Source organism: Dicentrarchus labrax, unplaced genomic scaffold, assembly GCF_905237075.1.
Source record: "Dicentrarchus labrax unplaced genomic scaffold, dlabrax2021, whole genome shotgun sequence".
Lineage (NCBI taxonomy): Eukaryota > Metazoa > Chordata > Actinopteri > Moronidae > Dicentrarchus > Dicentrarchus labrax.
This window is the reverse complement of record NW_026136716.1, coordinates 8639864-8663158: the sequence shown is the minus strand read 5'-3', so window position 1 is coordinate 8663158 and position 23295 is coordinate 8639864. Positions and strand designations below refer to the sequence as shown.

The window sequence follows — 23295 nt, the reverse complement described above, 5'->3', positions numbered from 1 at the left end:
CTCCTGTCTTTTCTTTGTTCTTTGCTGTTTTCTATTGAACCTGTTCACACCCACTATGTTGCTGTCATCCTTCCTCTCTTGGGAGTGAGGAGGTGTGGGTGTGCGTGTGTGTGTGTGAGACATCAGTCCTCCTGGCCTGCTTTTAGTCCATGTTCATGTAAAACACCATCACACTTGACATTCGCAGGAATATGTAGCCTAAAGACCCTGCAGAACATCACAACCCTTGCATCATGACACTGTCTGCGTCTCTGTCCTCAGGAGGGAGGTTGAAATGTCTTTTTGCCTCAGGTCAAGTTTAAAAGCACACACACACACACACACACACACACACACACACACAGTTGAATGTTCTTGTCTCTCAAGTATGGCATAGATTGTGTTTAAATCTCACAGGATGATGCAGACATCCTGTTTGCACACTGCATCACCTCCACCTCCAGGGGAATAATGATTCTTGCATGGCCCTGTATTATTAATTCATGTCCAGCGGTATGGGTTCGGCAGGAGCGTGTCCTCGCCTCATGCAGTTTGTTGGGCCCCAGTGGGCATCGTTTTTGCCTCCCGACCTTCCCCAGCCATCACCGTCCAGGTCCCTTCTCCCATTTGGAGACATAACAATGCTGAATTATTCACTGATGTTTGAATAATTCAAGGTGAAAACGCTCATTGACTGCTGGAGAAAGTGTGCCAATCTCCTGTCTTGAGCATCAAACTGGACCTTCTTAATGAGGGAGAGAACTGAAGTGTGTGTTACAAACAGTAGTAAAGAGACGTGCACGGAGTCGTTGTGGACTTTTATTAATGCTTTTACATCATGAAAATCTTCTCCAAAAAAGTGCTTTTAATACTTTAGTCTAAGTATAGTCTATTAACATTTAATATACAGAACTATTTATTAAAAGAATTCAACACTATTCTACTTAAAAGAACAAAGATATTTATCATTTGTTTTCACACATATAAACACACAAACTAACCTCAGAACTAAATCTGTAAATCTTAAAGCTGCTATAATCAATATTTATATACTAACATACTGTATGTAATGTGTTAGGTGTCACTCATAGTGACAAACTCACAAATAATTATCACCAGACTCTGCAGGTTCCCGTCACCTTTACGTAACATTTTAGCGTCTTTCAGCTCATTGTTTTGTTTTTTTACAACCTGCAGCTTTAATATTTTGAGTCCCCCTCACAGCACTCATCTGCATCGTTTCCACACATTTCAGGTGGTTGTTTTCAGTGCAAAGCTAAAAAAAAAAAACCCACTGTACAGTACCTGCTCTGCACCAAACAGCAGGTACAGTTAGCAGCCAGCTGGTGAGCGGAGTAAAGCATTTAGCAACTAAAGAGAGAGATATTTTTTCATCCAGGGCTAAAACAAGTGAATATTGGACTTAAATTCACTCTCAAATTCATCATTTGGCCTGAAACACAACTCCTAATGAACGCTAATGTTCGTGCTCAGTGTCTGCTGGATGTGTAAATAGGAAACTGTTTGCCAGCATGTTAGCCTTAGCAACTTAAAAGATGATAATGTGTCAGGTTTGTGTTTACAAAATCTATTAATGGAGCTTTAATTTACATGTGTATGTGACACAGAGTCTGTATGCTGATATTCTTGGTGAGCACTGGAGGATTACTACTGCAGGCACTGTGCTAACTTTATTATAATCTGGGCCAAGAATTTCCCATGATGACTTTTAATCAGTTCTGTTTTATCTGCCAATTTTTAATCATTTAAACCAGAGAGTCTAGAATTTAGATTTTTTTTTTTTTTTTTTGGCCAGACCATTTTCTTTTAATTGTACTTCTTTTTAATCATTTGAAGAAAAAAAGATGTTCACACGTTTCAGTAATCTGGTTCTAATGTGCCGAGCGAGTTCAGAACTGCCAGGACACCAACCCTTAACCCCTTCAGGTTAGTCTTCGCTGTCATCTTCCTCATCTGGGTCCTGACCTTCGGAGCTGTCCTCTGTGGCGTAGCTGTCGGGCTCCTGGTCGTCAGCAGACTCATCATCGTCCTCTGTGTTCACCCTTCCAGACAGGACGTCCTCTATCCAGTCCTCCAGCTCCTCGGCGGTGGGCAGGTCCTCGTCGTTGGACATGTCCAGCCACACGCTGTCCGCCTGGATCACAGGGCACCAAGACAGTCAAGGCTCACTGGTAACGGCCAATAAACAGCTTCCTTTGGTGCGGCGTAAGACTGTAACTATTACTTACATCTGTGACGTTGACCACACCAATCTGAGGTCGAAACAGGTCCAACTTGAAGGTTTTTTCCCAGTAGGTGGTCAGCTGGGGGGGGAGAGACAAACCAGGTCAACTTTTACATATGTATACAATCTTGTAAAGATATTGTTTCTCAAACCCATTTTGAGAAAGATTTCTGATGCTCTTTTCAGAGATACTAAGCTAAAGGTGAGGCAGAACCAGAGGGAAGTCATCAGGGTCGATCCAGACGATGCTGAGCTCTGGGTTGTTGGTGTTGTCTCTGGCTACGTCTTTCAGGATCTCCAGGAACTCATAGCCATCTGGGGACAACAGGAAACTGAGCTCAAGTTCTGGTGCTAAAGACAATAACAAAGGTAAACAACAGCAAAACCAAAAGGGAAAAAGCACAGACCCGGATCTTCCTCCTCAGCAAACGCGACAATATGTATTCCATCCATGTCGTCCTCCTAGAAATGTCAAAGTTTACAGCACAAGTTATAAATGTTGGAGGAGAATGATCCTGATGTTGCACCTCAAATAGGCTTAAGACAACAGAAAAGACGGAACAATAACTCACCCATGTTTCAAACATATTCTCTGCCCGGAGCTTCCTCAAGGTAGCCCTGTAAAGAGCACATTTTCATAAGATTCCCAACCAGGTTTTAAGCGTTAAATTAACCCTTAAACGATTTAAATCTACTCAACCTTCTGTGTTGGTTCACAAACTCGACAATGTCCATCTCCGACAGAGGTCTACCGGGCAGGATGGCCGGCTCCTCCATGAATGGCTCATAAAAATTCACCTCGTTCATCTTGAGGGAGAGATGTTTGGCTACCTGAAACATACAGCATGCCAGGATTTCATTATGGTTCGCAGGTGGAGGATGTAATTGTGGGGTTTTGTTAAATGAGTGGATGAATCTCATTAAACAAAGACAATCTGAAGGGCTGCATTTAAAAAAATCTGTTTTATAATAAATGCATTCATAGATTTAATTTGAATACTCACAGATTTATCAAATGTAGCAAAGAACTTGATGTAGGGTTGAAAACGCTCTGAGGCCTCCTGAAAAGCTTTGTAGTCTGAGAAGAAGGGGAGATACAGCGAGATGATGAGGAAGTCCAGAGAGCAACCATAAAGATGAGAAAGTAAAAACACCAGTGTGGATCTTCTTTCTCATTCTGGTCACATTCCTAGCCAAATCTGTGGTATGTGATCAGGAAGGCAAGCAGTGAAACCCACTCTCTTCATTCAATTTCCCATCATGATTGTACTGTCCCCACCCAAGTAACAAAGTCTCCCTTAATACAGTTTTATATGCTTGTAACGCGCTCCTGGCTCTGCTCCCAACAAGGTCACAACCAAGGACCAACCTATCTCTGGACAGAAATAGGCTCCTTAATGAAACTTCATGCCGCTGTCATATTGGACCAGATAGCATCTTCCCTGTCTCACTTTTTCTCCCTTTTTTTTTTTTTTTTTTTTGGGAGGAACTATAATTGCAGTTTGACCTATTAGACAGAGAACTAGAAGCTATTTAAAGGCTCTCATGAGACTGAGTGAGAGTGCCACAGTCTGGAATCAGGTTTCCCTTTAGCAGCCAGTTAGGCTACATGGTGATGTCCATTAGCCTCCAGATCCCATTAGCATCTGGGGAGCACAGTGAGGCAACTTTAGTGGTGGAGATGTATTTCACTCCCTGTCCTTGTAAATGCAAACACAAAGGCATTAATGAGTCTGGTGGTAAACTAACATGAGTCCTCTCCTTTGAAGTAGCCAATGAGACGGATGTCTTCCTCCATCCTCTCGAAGGCTCGCAGCTCCATGGCGTTATTGATCATTTCCACGGGGTCCTCCAGCACCTAGGGGGCGATATAATGCAAGTATTTACACTGCCAAGACAACATAAAGCAATAGAAATCCACTTACCTGCTTTCTCTTCGTGTTATATGAGAAGATTAAGCAGTCAGTTAGCTTAGCTTAGCATGCAGACCAGAAGTATGGGGGAAACAGCATAAAAGCTGCCTACCAGCACCTCTAAAGCTCAAACATTAACATGTTATATCTTGTTTTATGTATCGGTACAAAAACAAACGTGTAAAAACAACAATTTCTTGGCCAGTGGCAGTGAGATTTTGAAGAGTTTCTTTAACTTGTATTCAGGATTATGTGGATTTTTTTACCTTCAAGCAGAGCCGGGCTAGCTGTTTCCCAATGCTTCAACTCTTTATGCTAAGCTAAGCTAATCAGCTGCTGGCTGTAGCCTTGGGTCTACATTTAATGCACAGATTTGAAGGTGGTATCAATCCTAATCTTTCTCTGCAACAAGGCTGTTTCCAGAAGAGAAAGTCCCATTCATTTTTCTTATAGACAATATTAGCTGATTCACACCACATTAAAAAATAATTAACTACGACTCCCAAGGTGCATTTTGTCAAGAAACATCCAAACATAGAGCTTAAGACCACTTCACAACTCCCAAATTGTCATACTATTCCTTTAATGTATTCACGTGAACAGCTACTTCTGCTGAATCCGCTATTACTATGAAATACATCAGTTATTATCTAAGGAGGCTGCAGGTCATTACACATCTCTGAAGAATCAGACTGTCCACTCACATCCAGCAGAAACTCCACCAGTGTGTCCGATGACAGCTCCCCATCAAACTCAATCACACGGTCGTCCTTGAAGACGTACAAGCTGCCCACCTCCTCCAGACCTAATTAAACAGCAGGACTTTAAGAAAGCTAATTGGAAAACTACATTAGTGGCAAAGAGTGTATGTGGAGTGCAAACCAGAGAGCAGAAAATGCTGATGTTGGATCAAAGTAACAGTAATGCAGCTGATAGTGTGGAGTGATGAAGACATGTGAGTCATACCCAGTTTTCTGGCTACTTTGGCGTCCTTCTGGGAGTCCACCATCCCAAAACCGATGTCTCTGTTCTCCAGGACCTGAGCTGTGAGCTGGGTGTGCACACAGACAGGCGGCAGTCAGAAAAAAAGCAGAAAATCCTTCCACAGCAACAACTCTTTAAACCTTCTGCAAGACTCTTTAGGACTTTTGTCTGCTCGCTTCAGTTTGTAGGGTCAATATAAAACATGGGGAAACATTTTAACTATACTAAACATACTAACATCTAATGATCTTAGACACACTCCAAATGATACCACATTTAAAATCTAAACTCTTAAATATTTACTTAAAGTCGATCTGTTCATGTCTATAATTGAACTGTAAGTTTTATATTTGGTATTTATTAATGTCTTAGTTATGTTTTAATTGTAAGGGTTTGTTTTAGTTGCATGGACTGCCGTGACATAGCTACAGTCTCACAGAGCACAATGACTGTAGTCTTTGTTATTTTATGAAATCTGCTATATAAATAAATTGTCTTCCTTTTCATGATTCATGATGGCTAAGTTAAGTATATTGTTAGTGAATTATGACCAGGGACATTGCTACCATCAAGGGAAATACACTCCTCTGCATTTTCTCTTGCAGAGGAGTGTATTTAATGACATGAGGAGGAAATTTTATGACATGACACACAAATTATATTATTTTTTCAAAGCTCATTATATTAGCCTACAGGCTGTTTCTGAGGGAAAAGTGTATCATAGTTACTTTATATGGGATTCAGCTGTTGTTACCTCCACCACAACTGTATTCCTCACAGTGGGGACTCATTTATAACAATCATAGGGCCAGTGGTTCCCAACCTGGGAGGCAAAGTCTGATCTCCTCTGGTCTATAAGAATTATTTAACAGTAACAATCTGAACATATGAAACGAGTGAAGAGGATTACTAAATGTTGAATGGTTCTAAGGCATTTGGGAACCACCGATGCAGAAAGAGAACATTTCCAGGAAATCCTGTCTTCCATATTTTTAAAATCCAGGCTGCTAAATAGAGAGTCAGTAGATCAACCAGGGATCAGAACACTTCAGCACCCTCTCCACTCTGCACTGTGCATTTAGCTTGGCACCTCCACGCTGTGTATTTGAGCTGGCATCCACAGCTGCTGCTGTCTTCGTCAATTCATCTTTTCATTACCGTGGTGTGTGTGTGTGTGTGTGTGTGTGTGTGTGTGTGTGTGTGTGTGTGTGTGTGCCCCCTGTGGAGTTTTCTTGTTAGAGGGAAGCTGGGAGACAGGACCGCTTGCCTTTCAGCTTGCAGTTCTTGAGGAAGGAAAAACAGATTTAGAAACACCACAGAAGAGACGAGACTCTGTTCAACTGAGTGTCTGTGTGTGTGTGTGTGTGTCTGCTTTCAAACTGTGCATGAAACATGACAGGAATGCAGAAGTAAAAGTAACTAATTCAAGGCAGGTTTCATACTTTTTAGCTCATAAATAATAAGGGGAAGCATACATCCACTTATTTCTAGTTCACAGTCAGATAAGAGTTTTGGGAACGAGCTATAATTAACAGACTGACCTAGAAACAATCCCCAGATACATGTGAACCACGGAGGAGAGCACGTAATGGGATTAAAATCACTGCCTGTGTAGAGAGCGAGCAGGTAAAAACACTGACATCCAACTGTGACAGTGCGAGAGCGATGACTCTTACTTCACTCCACTTGATGGTGAAGCAGACAGCCAGAGGAAGAATGAGGCGTTCAGTGTCTGGCTTTCCAACCAGAGAGAGGAGAGAGAGGGGGGATCACTGACTATTCAATGGCTTGTTATGACAGGTTACAGTCAGATGAGCAACGGCGGTGAGGCTGCAGGTTCAACCCGCTGGGGATTTGAGCTTATTGAGACATTTTTTATGTTATCAGTGACATCGGATATATCAGGGCCCCGTACGTCACAACATCTCCGGCTCTCTGCTTTGATCAGTGATGACGTCTTCTTGGCAGGAGTCAGGTGTTGAGTGTACCTGAGGAAGGTCTGAAGGATTTCTGGGGATCCAGAGTCAGTTGATGAATGAATGACCTGAGGGATGGAAATAAAGCTAACAATTTTGATTAATGGGTTAATTGTTTATGCCACTCGTCGAGGAAGACGTAAGAGTAAGAGCACTAAACACAAAGTACAGCTGAGGATTGTAATTTTTATAATGAAACAATCGGTTCATTAATTTTATTAGTCAATCAACAATTAATCAGCAACTGTATAGATCAGGGCTCGGCTGCTTTCATGTGAACTGATATCGCTGGTAAAAACTGGTAAACTGTTGCTTTTTTTTGTCATATATTTAGTTAATAAAGTAAATCTTCTTCTTCTTTTTACTGAATTAAATATCTTTGGATTCTACAAATGAATAAAACAAGACATTTCTGGAAATGTTGCGATATTTCACTGGATTAGTAAAAACTTTGACCTGTTGGTGGCGCTAGATGAAAGGTCAGAGGATCAATAAAGTCAGAAGAAATTTAAATTACAGTGTTTGTGGCGGTCCATTAAATAGTTGAGATATTTCAGTCTGGGGTCAATTAACAGACTCACATAGAGCGACACCACTTGACTAAAACCAGCAAACATTAACTGGTTCCAGCTTCTCCAATGTTTTCTCTGTTTTATATGATTTTGAATTAGACATCTTAGTGTTTTTGGACTGTTGGTGGGACAAAACAAGCAGTTTGAGGATGTGTGAAATGACCTTTGGGAGACCTGAGATTGGCATTTGAAATTTAATCAAAAATGGATTAATAAATAATGAAAGAATTAACTGGTTGCAGCCAGTTAGAGATGGTGCTGCTTTCTAATACATCGCCTTTTATAAAAGGTTTATAAGTTGTACTACTTAAAAACCCTTTAAAAAAATGCAGCCTATTAGAAAGAAGGATAAAATCCAAGTTATTAGGAGGCATTTTCTTCAGATTTATTTCACTTTCTGTGTCTCAGACCTTTAAAATTAACTCCACTTCCATAATAAAAACTAAATATCAACACTAATCTCACTACAGCCACTCTTGGGATGTCTCTTTCCCAGCTCCCCTTCTTCCCACCCCCTCTAAAGACCCCTCTTCCTCACCTCCAGCACCAGCTCCGTCATCTGGAACCTCTTCTGCAGGCCCTTGTTGGCGGGCACCGGTTCGTGGTAGAACAGACACAGCAGGTCGTACCTCTTCAGAGCCTTCTTGTAGTTGCGCTCGCTGATGTCCAGCACCCTGTCCTTCCCGTCGAAATTGGGGAACTCGAGACCTTCCTCAGCTCTGCAAAGGAAAACCAGGCGAAGGCAGAAGGCAGATAGTAGAGAAAGCCAGATTGGCTGCATTGTTGTTCAGTTGTGGAGTGTGTGGTTGTAGATATCACTCCAAGGAGCTGAAATCCATCTACAGATTTGACCTCTGTGTGAAATATTCTCACAAATATGTCATCATCTACTTCTCTCTATTGCTCTCCTTTGATATCTCTCCCTCTCCACCTGTCTTCTGTCTCCTCCTCTCTCCGTCACTCAGACTTACTGCCCCCAAATCTCCCATGAGGGTCTCTCTCTCTTCTTTCTTTCTTTCCTTTCCTCCTTCTTTTTCCCCTCCCTGACTGAGGATCTCGCCTCAACTATCCACTTACAGCACAAATCATCCATGTGATCGTCATTCATGCCCTTGAAATAAATTCAGAAATTAGAGCAGTGAAGCTGTGGGGGGATTTCATCAGCCGCTTTAAAACCAGCAGTGACACTAAACATCAAGGAGAGATGATCGAGGTTGCGTTGGCTATTTGGATCCATGCTGCAAAATGAATGAAGAATTGATTGATTGATGAAGTCTGACAGAAACGTGAGTGTGAATATGAAGAGACAGATTTTGTGAGGAGTATCCCTTTAATACCAAATTTAAATTTTTTTTTTTGTGCCACATCTTCCAAACATTACGGTAGCTGTAAATGAATTTCCCCGTGCGCATTATTACCGTAATGACCGCACTCAGCCAGGAGCAACAGATCACAGATCAGCGCTTTTGTTCCTCCAGACAAAGCTGGAGGATAAAGATGGAGCTCTTTTGGCTGTGGAGGTTTTTCTTACTGTTGCAAGTTTATGATTCATGTTCGGTTCAAGCCTCAGGTAAAACGTTTTTAAACTAATACGACCAGTTTAAACGTGCTAGTGAGGCTTTTTTTGCCGCGTTTTGTGTCGCTTTGCCTCCTCGAGGAAACTTTTTGCTGTGGGGGGGGGGTCATTCATCACTTCACGAGCTAGCTTATCTAGCCCCACGAGCTAACTTTAAAGGTTATTTATGCGTGAATGTTGCGGGTTGAAAGTTTCGCGCTCTCGCTCACAGCAGCGATGTAAAAATGTTGATTTATAAATGAATTTAAATGATTGTATTCACCGAGGCTGGGCGTGGTTTTGGCAACAGGTCTGCTAAAGCTAGTTAGCATTAAGAAATGTCCTGGCCGGCTGCCCTCACTGTGTGTCAGACAGACAGACAGTCAGACAGACAGGTAAAACAGGTGTCGAGTCATTCATCATCCTTTATGCTGCAGGTGTAACTTGAACTTATGATGTGCTGTGTTATATTAAGGTGTGTGTGCTCCTTGTTGGAGGCTCAGTAAGACTGACAGTGCATGCATGGATGCTGACACTATTTGCCATCATTTGTAGGGAAACAGTGGAAGGAAATCAGAGAGAGGATTTCTGGTGCTGTTAAAGGATTCACTCCCTGCAGCCCTGTCAACTGCAGCTGCCATCTGAGGTCGGTGTGATCACAATCTATCTTTGCATTTCCTCACATATCAGCTTCCCCCCCTCAACTTAACGCTGCAACGTCCTCTCTCCTGCCTCAGTGTCCTACAACAGGACTTGCAGCCCTTCAGAGGGAGGATCTCTGAGGATGTGATGGCTGCGACTCTCCAGAGAGGGGTGGGCACCCACTACCAGGTCATTGAACACAAGTTGTACCGAGAGCACAACTGTATGTTTCCTGCAAGGTAAAGAGAAAAAGTACTTCATACGATCATTCTGAAGGTTTGATGAGTTGCTGTTTAAGTTTAAATTGTTTGAATTGCCTCTGTTTCCTGCTTTCAGGTGCAGTGGGGTGGAGCATTTCATCCTGGAGGTGATTGACAGGTTACCTGATTTGGAGTTGGTGGTAAATGTCCGGGATTATCCTCAAGTCCCCAACTGGGTGCAGCCGACACTGCCTGTCTTCTCTTTCAGTAAGGTCAGACTCTAGCCAATAGTTTTATACGCAGTTTGAAACACACACTGATGTTAATTAAATGCTGTAAGCAGCTCTGACACGTGTATGTTTGATCTGAGTAGACGGCAGACTACCAGGACATCATGTACCCTGCGTGGACGTTTTGGGAGGGCGGACCAGCTGTTTGGCCCATATACCCCACCGGACTGGGAAGATGGGATCTGATGAGGGATGACCTTAAAAAGTAAGCTCATATATAAAGTCTATAAGTGTGTATTTACTATATGAAGAAGAGATTTTAATTAAAAATGGTCAACATCTACTCATTCCATCGTTTCAAATGTGAGTATTTGCCAGTGTTTTTCTACGGTGTGAAACATAAACTGAGTATATATGAGTATAAGAATATACTTTCACTGTCTCATTATCTATATAATGTGTTGTGGAAGGTCTGCAGCACAGTGGCCGTGGAAGAAGAAAGAGTCCAGAGGATTCTTCAGAGGCTCCAGGTCAGTCTTGAATGTCTTGCTGTATTAGTTTATTAATTCTGTGACCTTGATACAACAATCAAAATGTCTTTTTAATGTCAGTTGTTTCATTTTCTTTGGTTATAACTCTTCACTCAGACATTGTAGCAAACTTCTTTCAGTGTTTCTTTGTCTCCTATCAATTACTTTAATTAAATTTAGCACAATTTCTCCCCCAAACTTTATTCTGTGTTTATTTTCTGCTTCCTCTCATGCTCCTCTGTTTCTCTGATAGAACGAGTCCAGAGCGCGACCCTCTGATTCTTCTGTCCAGAGAGTCTCCAGATCTGGTGGATGCAGAGTACACGAAAAACCAGGCCTGGAAGTCTGAGAAGGTCAGTCAGTCACACTGAAACCACAAACACATTAACAATGTAATTATAGCAACCCTCTTGCATTGTGTGGTGATTGGTTGAGGTTTAAAGCTTTTGGACACTGAAATCTGAAAGTCAGTCTGTGTTTGCCTCCTGTTTTAGGACACACTAGGGAAACCACCAGCCAAAGAAATCCCACTGGTCGATCACTGCAAATACAAGTAAGCTGGATTTTTGATCAAGGACAAAATAAAATACAAGCCCTTTCATCAGTCCCTCCTTAACCTCGTTTTATATGCTTACAGATATTTATTCAACTTCCGAGGTGTGGCAGCCAGCTTCCGCTTCAAACATCTCTTCCTCTGTGGTTCGCTGGTGTTCCACGTGGGCGATGAATGGCAGGAGTTTTTTTACCCTCAGCTAAAGCCGTGGGTCCACTACATCCCAGTAAAGCAGGACCTCTCTGACCTCAGGTACCACAACAACTGGTTTCTCAGTTACGCTGATTGATTTCAGTCCTGGTTTACATGTTTCCAGTTCACTTGTTGAGGTGTTGAGGCGTCGTCTGGAAAGTAAAAGTAATGCAGCTGCTGAACTTGGACACTTTTGGATCTGCAGGCGTGTATTTATCCCACAAAAATGAATCTGTTGGGAGGATATATTAGTTAAATAGCTTTATATTATCAACTCAACAGAGAGATCAGTGATCAATCATGTTGTAAAAAACATTTAAACTCCTTTTGACCAGATTACTTTGACTAATAACTCTCTACTGGCTGCTTCAGTCACACTAAATAATCCCTAAAATGTAAATATGAATGCCTTTTTAAATTATTACGAGAGTAAATTTCACATTTTTCTGTGGTGCCTGTTTTCATCCACTTTACTTGCACATAAGTATAAATGCAGTTTGACTGTTTACTGCCTAAAAAAGGATCTTTTGACAGTTTAAGACCTCAGTTTATGAGCGTAAATGCATAATCGATAAAGAGCTCCCTCACTCTTCAGAAAAACAAATACAAGCCAAGTGTGTCTACCTTCATTTATTTTACAAATCATACTTTTATAGTCCGATGAACGTATCTCAGCCTCATACAGATACACATGTGAAGTTGTTACAGTAGCAGAAACCTGAGAGGTCAGTACTTGTATGAGTGGAATCGGCACTGAAGGCGCTTTTCATTCAGCTCTATGAATCTCCTTTTGTACGTGTGTATGTTAAATGTTGATGTGTCTTTACATGTTCTGCGTCCTCAGGGAACTACTACAGTTTGTCAAAGAGAATGATGCGATCGCTCAGGAGATCGCCACGAGGTAACGGATCATATTTTATGACTGGATTTGAATGCGTTTGCGCTGTCGGTCTGACTCTCTGCTTCTTCCCACAGGGGTAAGGAATTCATCCTCAACCACCTGCGGATGCAAGATATTTCCTGCTACTGGGAGAGACTCCTCACCGAGTTCAGCCACCTTCTCACCTACAAACCCCAGAGGAAGAACAACTACAACCAGATTGTCCACAGACCCAGCAAGACGGAGCTATAAGAGAGAGACACAGGGCGGGACCAGGGCAGCTGTAGCGAAGGGAAACTCTACATAATGAATGTAATCACTGCACCTCAACATACGATGTCCTCACAAGCAGCATCGTCCTTCCAGGAGTTACACATAGCTACGTAGCTTAGCATTACACAGTCGTAGGGGTAGTTTTAGTGTGTTGACTGTGGATGCTGCCATACCTTCAGGTGCCACCGGGGGGGGGCGTATATGCCAATTGTGAGTCATTGATTACTTGCTGGTTCATTTAGTTAATTTGCTTCTAAAAATAACTCCTCTCTTTTTATGGCTGCTGTCTGTTCTCACCAGCATCGTAACGTCCATCGAGCTGCGTTTTTTAAACTCTAAGAAAATACTGAACAAGTCTGCATATAAACTGGGGGATGTGGAGTTTGAAAGATACAGCAGGTTGTGTGTTATAAAAAAAAATGTATCTGCCTGCCAAGTTGCATTATGGGAAGTGTAGTATCTGGTGTTTTTGGAGCTAAAGGTCAGGATATCGCAGCTTTTGGAGTAAACCTTTAACATGCAATGTAAACACTCAACGTTGTCTTGTGACATTCATCTGGATTTGGCTTGTGGACCTCTTTTGGATAGTTTAAATAGTTTTGAATTTGTGTTTGAACATCAGCTTTGTTATCTTCAGTGACCCACGAGGAGTGCCTTCTCCTCTCTGTAGCCGACCACTCGTCCAAACCTAATAGAAAATACTGCACATCCAGCTGTGGAGCTCCTAGAACTCTAATTTTAAGTACCTGAATGGCAGCACAGCAGAGTGTGGTGTTGAATATCCACATAGGATGTACCAGTAATAATAGTTACTAGTTATTCTGTTACATATGTTTTTTGTCTGGCCTTTTTGTTTCTAAAAATATGAAAAATATTGAACCAGAACCTTTGTTCTAATTGTTCAAATCCTTTTCTACCCAAGTCGTATTGGTATAAGAACATATCGACCAAAAGAGATGCTTATTTGGTTATTAGTAAATACGAATCATTCATAAATACATGTAACTGGTTGTTGATGGGGGAGGAAAGTGCCATCGGTGCATCACTAATACAGCCTATGAAGTAGTTTGTTTCATGTCTGTGCCACTGACAGTGAAGTTAAAGCTCATAAAGGACATCAGCTTTGCTACACTGCCCTCTACTGGACAACTGGACACACTCCAGCAGACCTTCACCTAGCTTCATTACAACAACACATCCCAACACTGTTTAATTTACTTGTTTATTAACGGTTATTGTCTGCATTTAAATGGGTTCTGCCATAAGTATATAAACTTGAAAGCACAATTCATTGTCAACATTTCAGTCCACACTAAGTGCCAACAGTAAGCAATAATCACTATAAAGTAATTTAGTTTTATTTTGATGTGTGGAGTTTCCAAGAAACACTCGTGTTAATTGTTTTTACCTTTTGATGATGATGTAAAGTTGCTACAGGAGAATGTTGAATATGTTGTAGTATTCACGTTGTACTGTGAGCGGACAGATTCTCTCTGATGTTAGGTTGGTATTGTTTACAGTATTGTTAGAACTATGGTGAAAGATGGCCCATTAGTATGTTGACTTGACCAAAAAGCTGTGATCATGTGCCTCGTCAAACTGTGACATTGAGGTTGTTGGCACAGCTTGTGCAGCAGGTTTTTGTTTTAATGGCAATAAACAATTTTATTCTTAAAACATCCTGAAGTTTTTCCTCATTCGTGACTTCTTCAGTGTGTTTTTTTTTATTATTATATGCACGTGCAGAATTGAACATCTACAATAAGTGTTAGTTATTCAGTTTGTTTGAGTTTATTCACAATACCACTTCAAACATTACAATAATACAATAATACAGTTGGGGTACAAAATCAATTGGGTAGAGTGAATGGGTCCCCAAGGAAGCTAGGAAAGCTTATAGGTGGGGGCCCATGGTACAGACAATGGTATACACCTGTAACCAGATGATGAGTAAATCCACGCACAGAGCGCACCAGAACATACATAACAATACATACACACACAATCGTACACATACATCCCAGTAATGCATGAGAAAACAGTTTTATATTAAATATAGGTTATTAGGAAATGATTTTTTTTTGTTGTCTTTTAAAGTTGAAGATAGAGGGCAACACCTTGAGGCCATCATCTATCCCGTTCCAGATCTGCGGCCCCCTACAGACCACACTCATACTGGCGCGCACATCTCGGCGACATTTTCCTAATATAACTGGTTTTCTTCTCGTTTGGTATGTGTGCTCGGGGCTGGAGATGAGCACAAGACTACTCCATCTAGAGTTCAGCCTGTTGACAATTTGAAACATACGGCAGGCATTATGATATTCATTTAGCTCAGCCAGACTTAGTAACTCAAAACGATGGAATAGAGGGTGGGTGGGGGAATTTATCTCTGACCAGGACAGAGTTTCTTCAGATGGCTGGTGAAGGTGTTGCACCATATCACATTACAGTAGTTAAGGTGTGGTTCAGAGAGAGTTTTGTACAACGTGAGAAGGGCAGACAGAGGAAGGAAATGTCTGAGTTTGTAGAACAAGCCAACATATTTGGGCAGTTTGTTTACAAGATGGTCGATATGACATTTAAAGTTGAGAGAGTCGTCAATGAGGACCCCCAGGAATTTAGCAGAATGCACTCTTTTTATCTCCTGCCCCATTAATTTTAATCAGGCAGTGATCAGTGATTTTACATTCTTTGCTCGGTTTGAATAAATGAAATTTGTTTTGCTGACATTTAATGACAGTTTGTTACATTTAAACCAGGAGTCCGCTTTGGTTAACTCAGAGTTTACTATAGTTTACACATATTAACTGCACATTTACTGATTGTAAATGCAAGCCCAAGTTATATCAGGTGGCAGTAGCTCAGTCTGTAGGAACTTGGGTTGGCAAAGGAACAACAGGGTTGCAGGTTCGAGTCCAGCACAGATCACAGTATGTAATGTAGACCCTTTCTCCCTGTTGGCATGTCTATAAGCTCTTCCTGTGTGTGAGTGTATCTTGGACCTGTGTGTAAGAGTGAAAAGAATAAGGATTAATAAAGTATATAATTTCTACAGGACTTTATTTTGACTGATTTCCGGCATAAATCACACATTATTGAATTCAATAAATTGTAAACATCTCCCCCTTTAACAACCTTTCAGGCTCAAAAAGTATTTTCTTGCTGTTGTCATTCAGTAATACTCTCTCTCTCAGCCACAGTATCCGAGGTAGTGCGCATGCAGTACTGCGCAGTCCTCCACCCACAGGGGGCGCTGTTGTCACCGCGTCTACCCGAGGTCAGAGGTCGGGACGACGGCGGGGCTATCACAATGTCACCGCAGAAGGGCGAATATGTAAAAATAAAAATGTTTATGTAACTATTGTTGATATTTGCGACTCTCGTTGTTGAGGAGTCACACGCTGTTTGTCTGGTAAGCTGCCTTTTACCTGTGATATGAGAAGCTAACAGCGTGCTAACTGCTAAGGCTCCCGTTATCGGACAGACATGGTTATTTCGATGTTGTCCTGCAGTTTATTGATCAATAAATGTTTGTAAACACACGAGGGAAGTTTGAAACGCGGGTTTTACGTTTCATGAGCAATCATGCTGTAACGTAGGTTGTTATATATGGCGGAGAAAGTAAAGTGGTAAGAGTTTAGCATAGGTTAGCTAGGCGCAGGTGTACCACATCAAGACTGATTGAGGGAAATCAGTGGACTGACTTTAAATGTGTTAGAGCTGCAACAGGTGACTTATTTTCACTATTTATTCATAGTTCAAACATTTTGTCACTGAAGAAACATCAAGATTACACAGGTATCGATAAATGCATGGTTGTCTCACATTTTAAAACGATATCAAACAAAAGCAGACAACAATTGTTGACATTAATGAAGCTGTGAACATTAATGGTGTCTCATCTGGACAAAAGTATAAAAGAAACAACTATCAGAATTAGACTCAATTGTTGTTTAATCAACTTATTTTGGTTCTGAATTATACATTCACATAAATGTTTAATTATATTTATAATAATATATTTATAATAAAGTGTAGACTTTAAGGAGTTTATTTGTTTAACATTAACTTCTCTCCTAATTGAAACGCTTTAAATCTGTTTTCTTACAACAGAGAACAAATATTAATTAATCCTTAAATTAATTGGATGGCATTTTTACAGTGTAGTGACAAATTTGTAAAGATACACTGAATCTGCATTTATCTTTTGCCCTGGAGCAGCCAGCACACCCTGCTCAGAGGACCTTAGGGTCCCAGCGCTGCATTGAAGGCTCAATGACTCATTTTGAAGTCAAGAAAGAAATCTTTTCCCAGAAAGTCTGCTTGTGAGAGCCCAGCGTGTTTTGATAGGACTGCACCATTTAACATCTGCTGAGTTGGACAGGCTGTGTATCACTGCCAGGATTTCATTCGCCTTAAGGCTATTTATTTTGAGGATGGAGCTTAAGTTGAGGCAGTGAGTGCAACATCCCAACCCATGGCCATGTGTTTCTGCCTCTCTGCTGCAGCCTAATGCCAGCTGAAGCGTGATGCATCCAGAGCAGCCCAGAACGGGCCTCGCCCTGCAGAGACGTCGGGCAGATTCAGCCCCTCGGGCCACGCTGAGCACCGGCCTACTGCAGGGCTTCATCCAGAGCGCCAGGCCTTCCTCCTTCTGCTTCCTGCTCCCCAGGGTCCACGCAGCTGATGTGGCTGCTGCCCAGCCTGCACAGATGCCCTCTTCGTCTACCTCCTCCTCCTCCTCTTTCTCCACCAGTCCTGCTTCTGCACACATCCTGTCTTCTAGCACCTTGCCAAGGAACATTGGCAAGCCAGAATTCCCAGACACGGGATTGGACCGCATCAAGGACCTCTTTGACAGAGAGTTGGTATTTTTGTTTCTTAACATTTCAGTTGTTTTTTTTATCTTTCTCTCTCTCTCTTTAAAAAGTTCTAAATCTGTTAAACAATAGTTTGTGCACCTTTTTATGCATCCATTTTGTTATTTGGTGTTCAGTTACTGTTAATACTGAAGAAGAGATTTCTTCACTTTTTTATACACACACACACACAGGCTGAAATACAAACTTCATGCTCTTGTGGACATGCAAACAGGGAGAGAGATGGTGGAGTGATGGGGCTGCAACGTTAACAGCGCCCCATGAGCAGCCTTGGGGTTAGGTTGCCTTGCTCAAGGGCATCTTGGCAGTGCACAACAGGTGAAACTGCACATGTAGACAATGCAATGTCACATCTGGAGCTGAAACTAATTGACTAATTGAGTAGTCAATCAGAATCGATAATCAATTTAGTGTCTAAGTAAAACTTCCTACATGTTCCCAAGTTCTAGCTTTATCAACAGTCCAAAAATCCTATTTGAAGGCTCATCTAAGCTTAAAGAAAGTTATTCATCCCTCTGCTTATTTCTAGACTCACTTTTTTACCAGTCGAGAGTCATTGTAGGAGAGGCAGAGATACCTCAGCAGGCCAGAATACAGGACAGTCTCGTTGTCTTGTAAGATTCACTGATTCTGGACGGGGAAAACTTTTTTATTTAGGGAAATTCACAGTAGTTAATAAACTGGAAGAAAGAAAATTGATGTTTAATTGTGTAAGATGTTGGAAGGGTAACCACTTCTGTACCAAACTTATTTTTAAAGTTAAGTTTAAAGTTATATTTGTACTTTGGCTTTTACTCAAATGTAGTATTGGACAGCTTAATTTACTTAATAATCTCCACACCAATATATGTCTGCTGCATTAGTTAAGCTAGTTTTTTAAATTTATATATATATTTTGTCTGTTTGGAATCAAGCCAACAATTAATTAATTGTAAAATGTATATATTAAACTCTGAATGAGACTATATCTGCACACAAGTTCTCTTACGTCATCGTTATTCCACTTTAAGTCGTGTCTAAAGATGAGTTGTTGTCTCTAAAGAAAGTTCTTCTCTCTCTCTCTCTCTCTCGTCTCCCTGCAGTGTGACACGGAGTTACCCAGAGGAGCTGACCAACGTTTTAAAGAGCGGCTTAGTTGCTGCAGTAGCAGGCATGATCTACGGAGGCCTGCCGGCAGCTCGCCATGCCAGGCAGGGGTACATCCAATCCAACCAGGCGGCAATCTATACCAGCCGTCTGGACGCAGTGGTAAGTGGGTGAATGAGTATGAGTGCGCCATTAACCTTATTGTTGAATCACTAAATGCTGTCAGAGGATTTTGGACTAATTCGTCCCAAAGTTAACTTTTTGAGTAGGAAACTGCTCAGGTAGTATTGTGATTTCTTGTTTAATAATAAATGTATATATATGTGACATAATGTCCTTTTTGTCTAATCAGCGTTCGGCCCATAATGCAGCAATCCGAGGTTTTGTGAGATATGGATGGAGGTGGGGCTGGAGAGTTGCTGCTTTTGTCACCTTGTACAAGTAAGCAAACAAACTGATTCTATCAGACACTTAAGTTTAGAGTTATATATGAGACAGTAACAGGAGGAAATGTTATTGTATGTAAGGGAACTCTTACAAGGGAGGAATTAAACACATAAGTTTCATTATTTAACAGCTTTGTTTAATTGATTTTTGTTGATTGATCAATTCTACAGGCTGTTATTTCTGAATAATGGACTCTTGCTATAGGCACAGTTCTGATCATAGACTTTGAAGGAATACAATCATTTTAAAATCAAGAAAATCATTTAAAATCAATATTTAATATTTAATTCTTCATCCTGTCAGGATTTATTTTTGCAATAATGACCCACTTGCTGTACATTATCTCTTACTTATATTCAGCTATTGTCCTCTAAATGAAGCTCAACTGCAGTGAAATCGGACTGTTTTTTCCAGAGCTGAAAAATTGTAATTGATTAATCTCCAACCAGCTCAGATAAATGAAGTTGTATTAAAAAAAAAACATCGAACAGGTTATTGTTCATCTGATGGGTATAATGTTACAGACACTGTGGCAACAACTTGATACTGAGCAGAATATTTTTCATATTGATTATTTCCAGTGATCATCCTGTTTTAATCTGTTGATCTTTCCTCATCTGTTCCCTTCCCGCTCTAGTTCAGTCAGCACAGGACTGTCTGTGTACCGAGACAAGTATACCCTCAGCAATTATGCTGCAGCTGGAGGTGAGTCACATGGGCTTCAGTGGTGCCTGATCAAACGTATTTTTTAAACCTTTTATTTATCCAGTGAAAGCCAACTGAGTCTGCTGTGTCACAACAAGGCAGCTTCACATCCTCACAGTTGTTTTATACAAACTCAACGTTTGTACTGATTCCAGTCCGCAGAATATAAAAATAATAATTAATATACATGAAAGTCTTCTAAATGCTTCTGTAAATTCCAATATGGGTCCAACCTTTGTTAAATGAATCAACGTCATTATGTTGACACCCTCAGAGCAGACAGAAACTAAATGATCCCTGTAATATTTATCTTTAGCAGAATAGTCACATTATTCCTTCCTTGTAAGACCAGGCAACGGGGTCATTCAGGGCTTACGACAGTTCATGTCTGGCCGAGGGCCTCTTGTTGCATATCGTTCCTCATTTTTCTCCCCCCTCCTTTCCCGTCAACTCTCTACTGCAGCTGTCTAAATAAAGTGAATAATAATTAATGATAATATAAGAGAACTTCAGAAATTCAGAGACCAGAAAAGTCCAGAAAATGTGATTTTTATGTTGATGAGAAATAATATTGGAACTTTTATAATCCTTGTTTAACCTGATGACAAATCACACATCCACTACACATGCCAGCACACTGAGTTGTGAATGTTGACAATAAAACTGTGTGTGTGTGTGTGTGTGTGTGTGTGTGTGTGTGTGTGTGTGTGTGTGTGTGTGTGTGTGTGTGTGTGTGTGTGTGTGTGTGTGTGTGTAGCTGTGACTGGGGGCGTTTTCAGACTCAACCTGGGCCTGCGGGGGCTGTTGGCGGGAGGAATCATCGGCGCAGTGCTGGGGTAAGTTTGGCTTTTGCTCCCACAAGTGTCCATTCACATCCTTTTGATCACCCTAACAGTCCGACTCATCCGTGTTGTACGGGCGCTAACGTAGTTTCTACCCTGAAGCCTTTCAATCACCATCACAGATTTGAGTTACATTGTCAGTAGATGTGCGTCTTTGCTCGTGTGTGTGTCCACGTTCATGCTCGTGTGCTTGCGAGCATCGAGCACTCTGGCAGCCAGCTGCGCCCCTCCCAGCAACCCTCTGTCGCCCAGCTGAACCCCCCCTCCCACCCCTCACCCCCACCTCCAGCTCTGTTCACGGTGCCAGGGGGACTCATGTGCACTGCAGAGGGCCATGTTTTGGGTACTAGAGCAAGGAGGCAGGCCAAGGCAGCAGCTGCCCCTCTCCATTTATACCATCTCTGTTATTCCAGCCTCTCATCTCCATCTACCATGGTCTGATCTGGACTTATGCTTCACTCTGTCTCCCCTCTCTCTCTCTGTCTCTCTCTCTCTCTGTCTCTCTCTCTCTCTGTCTCTCTCTCTCTCTCTCTCTCTCTCTCTCTCTCTCTCTCTCTCTCCTCAACCCTCTCTGCTCACTCTGTCCCACTTTTCACTCGTTCCTCTGGCCACTTTCAGCCGAGTGCACACAGCCAAGAGCAGATTTGAATTTGATCGTATAATGGAGATTGAGTGCGAGGTGTTTGATGGTGTAACAGACTGGAGGGGCTGGTTTGGATTGTCTCTGTGATCATCAGCTCTGTGTTGGCTCAGCCCTGGTCTGTTCTCCTGTTGGCTTCACACTAGCATTGCTGCTGCCGCCTCCTCCTCCCACTGTCTGCCTGAGGGACCAGCCACCTGGAGCATTTGATGTGTGCAAACAGCCCCGGCCTTGGCTATGCCAGGTGCAGCCGGGGCAGAAGGGGGCGAAATGAAAGCAGGCAGCTAATCGGAAAGCACATCACGCTCCAGATCTCACCCCAGAAACGTCCCCTCGTCCGGGCACGTGGCAGAGGTGTGACTGGGGTGGGAGGGAGGTTTGGGTGGGGCCAGGGGGGCATCAGAGGGAGGGGGCGTGACTTTGTAACAGACCGCTGAGAGGAAGTTGGACACTAATTTGTTACAATGGTGCAAATGACTGACAGCTTGGCAAGGTTATGCCATTAAAGTAGCTGCTTTGACAGAACCTGCAACTGACGGCGCTGTTACATAACAGATTAAGCAATAGGAGGTGATTTTATAAATCTATTACATACCCAGGTTCTCCAGTGTTGATGTGTCGACCAGAATGGTTTCATGCGTTACTTTTAAGTTGATAAACTGACAGTAGCTGATGTTTTCATCTGTCAATTATTGACAACTGTGCTTAGACAATATTAGTATAAAAGTGTATTTTCTGTCTGTTCTCATTCAAACGTTCTCTATAAAGAAATTGAACAGATTATAAATCTGCTTCTCCTCAGGATTCCCACTGGTGCTTTGATCATGAGCATGCAGTTGCTGTCAGGAGAACCTGCCAGAGAGAAGAGGAGGAGAGAGCGTCGGGAACTCTATGAGCTCAAACTTCGGGAATGGTGAGATTTTAATTTTATTCTTTTTACACTTTTGTTGGGTATTTCACCGACAATTAAAGAAAGTAAACATACATTTGCATTGTAGTAGGTCGTCATCCTGATGTCTTATTGCTGACAACTCGCTCTCCTTCTTTCAAACACTAAGGGCGGCCCGTCTGCAGCTGACCGATGAGCTGATTGGAGATCTGAACGCCAGGTCTGTGGCGGCAGAAACCGTTAAGGACATGCAAAGGATCGATGAGCTGCTCAGTTTACCGAAGAACGAGACTCAGGACTCAGGCAGCCAATGACAGTAGCTGCCTTACTGCCCAGTTACCTGTTGCAAGTTGAAGGTGGGATTACACATCTGTGAGGATAAATGGGTCACTTCTTTGCCTGGACTCCACACACCTTCTCTTCTAAGCACTGGAAGCCACTTCACATCAGAATCAAAAGACGCTGTTATTGTATCTCATCAATTACTGTCAAGGTGCTCTTCAGTAGCTCTAGTGTGTGTATGTGTGTACCTGTAACGCCTATGTTTGTGAGGACCGCTTTGAATTCTAGACATTGGGAGAGATGATATTGACTGTTTTGAAGGTTATGATTTGGTCTTACGATTCAGGTTGGAGTTGGAGTTGGGCATTAAGTTGTGGTGGTTAAAGCTAGAGAACAAATTCCGTCCTTGAAGATGGGTAGTTATTGGGGGAAAAATATCATACATGCTCCTTTTCTCAGCACAATTTTATGTTAAAAGTGAATTTTGAACATACAAAAACAGTATTCTTTATATTAATTTAACTCTTCCACAATGTTTTGTTCAAATGCAGCGTCTGATGAAGCTAAAGTGTTTGGATAACTTGGCGATCGGGATTAAAAGTAAACTGATTAAAAGTCTTACAGGTATCATATCATATTGGCTTCCATGTTGTCATTGGGATTATAAAGCTTTAATTAGACTCCATGAGGGTATTTGCTATTTCTAGTTAAATTACAACCTAATAAAACATCCTCACCTGAAAGAAAAACACTTATCTCCTACATTGAGATCAAAATCACCTTAAATCTTGTTTCAT

The 23295-nt window shown here is 41.7% G+C and overlaps 3 protein-coding genes across 3 annotated transcripts; 2 read left to right on the top strand and 1 right to left on the bottom strand.

Annotated features, from left to right (window-relative positions):
• Positions 1-783: 783 nt before the first annotated feature.
• Positions 784-8873, bottom strand: LOC127378763 (calsequestrin-2-like). Its single transcript, XM_051428017.1, has 11 exons — positions 8208-8873; positions 5104-5188; positions 4842-4942; positions 3974-4082; positions 3229-3302; positions 2925-3055; positions 2797-2842; positions 2632-2686; positions 2439-2539; positions 2229-2303; positions 784-2134 (listed from the first exon to the last, which is right to left on the bottom strand). The coding sequence occupies exons 1-11, from the start codon at positions 8448-8450 to the stop codon at positions 1928-1930; spliced, it is 1227 nt and encodes a 408-aa protein (XP_051283977.1). The 5' UTR covers positions 8451-8873; the 3' UTR covers positions 784-1927.
• Positions 8874-9076: 203 nt separating this feature from the next.
• On the top strand, positions 9077-14403 carry poglut1 (protein O-glucosyltransferase 1). The gene is made up of 11 exons (XM_051428015.1): positions 9077-9239; positions 9780-9870; positions 9962-10105; positions 10203-10338; positions 10440-10561; positions 10767-10826; positions 11080-11179; positions 11321-11379; positions 11464-11631; positions 12416-12472; positions 12547-14403. Exons 1-11 carry the CDS (start codon positions 9092-9094, stop codon positions 12701-12703), a joined length of 1242 nt encoding a protein of 413 aa, XP_051283975.1. The 5' UTR covers positions 9077-9091; the 3' UTR covers positions 12704-14403.
• A 1567-nt stretch (positions 14404-15970) lies between these two features.
• timmdc1 (translocase of inner mitochondrial membrane domain containing 1) lies at positions 15971-23133 on the top strand. The gene is made up of 8 exons (XM_051426947.1): positions 15971-16139; positions 17236-17591; positions 18690-18855; positions 19046-19134; positions 19778-19845; positions 20603-20681; positions 22130-22240; positions 22386-23133. The coding sequence occupies exons 2-8, from the start codon at positions 17257-17259 to the stop codon at positions 22528-22530; spliced, it is 993 nt and encodes a 330-aa protein (XP_051282907.1). The 5' UTR covers positions 15971-16139; positions 17236-17256; the 3' UTR covers positions 22531-23133.
• The last annotated feature ends 162 nt before the right edge of the window (positions 23134-23295 follow it).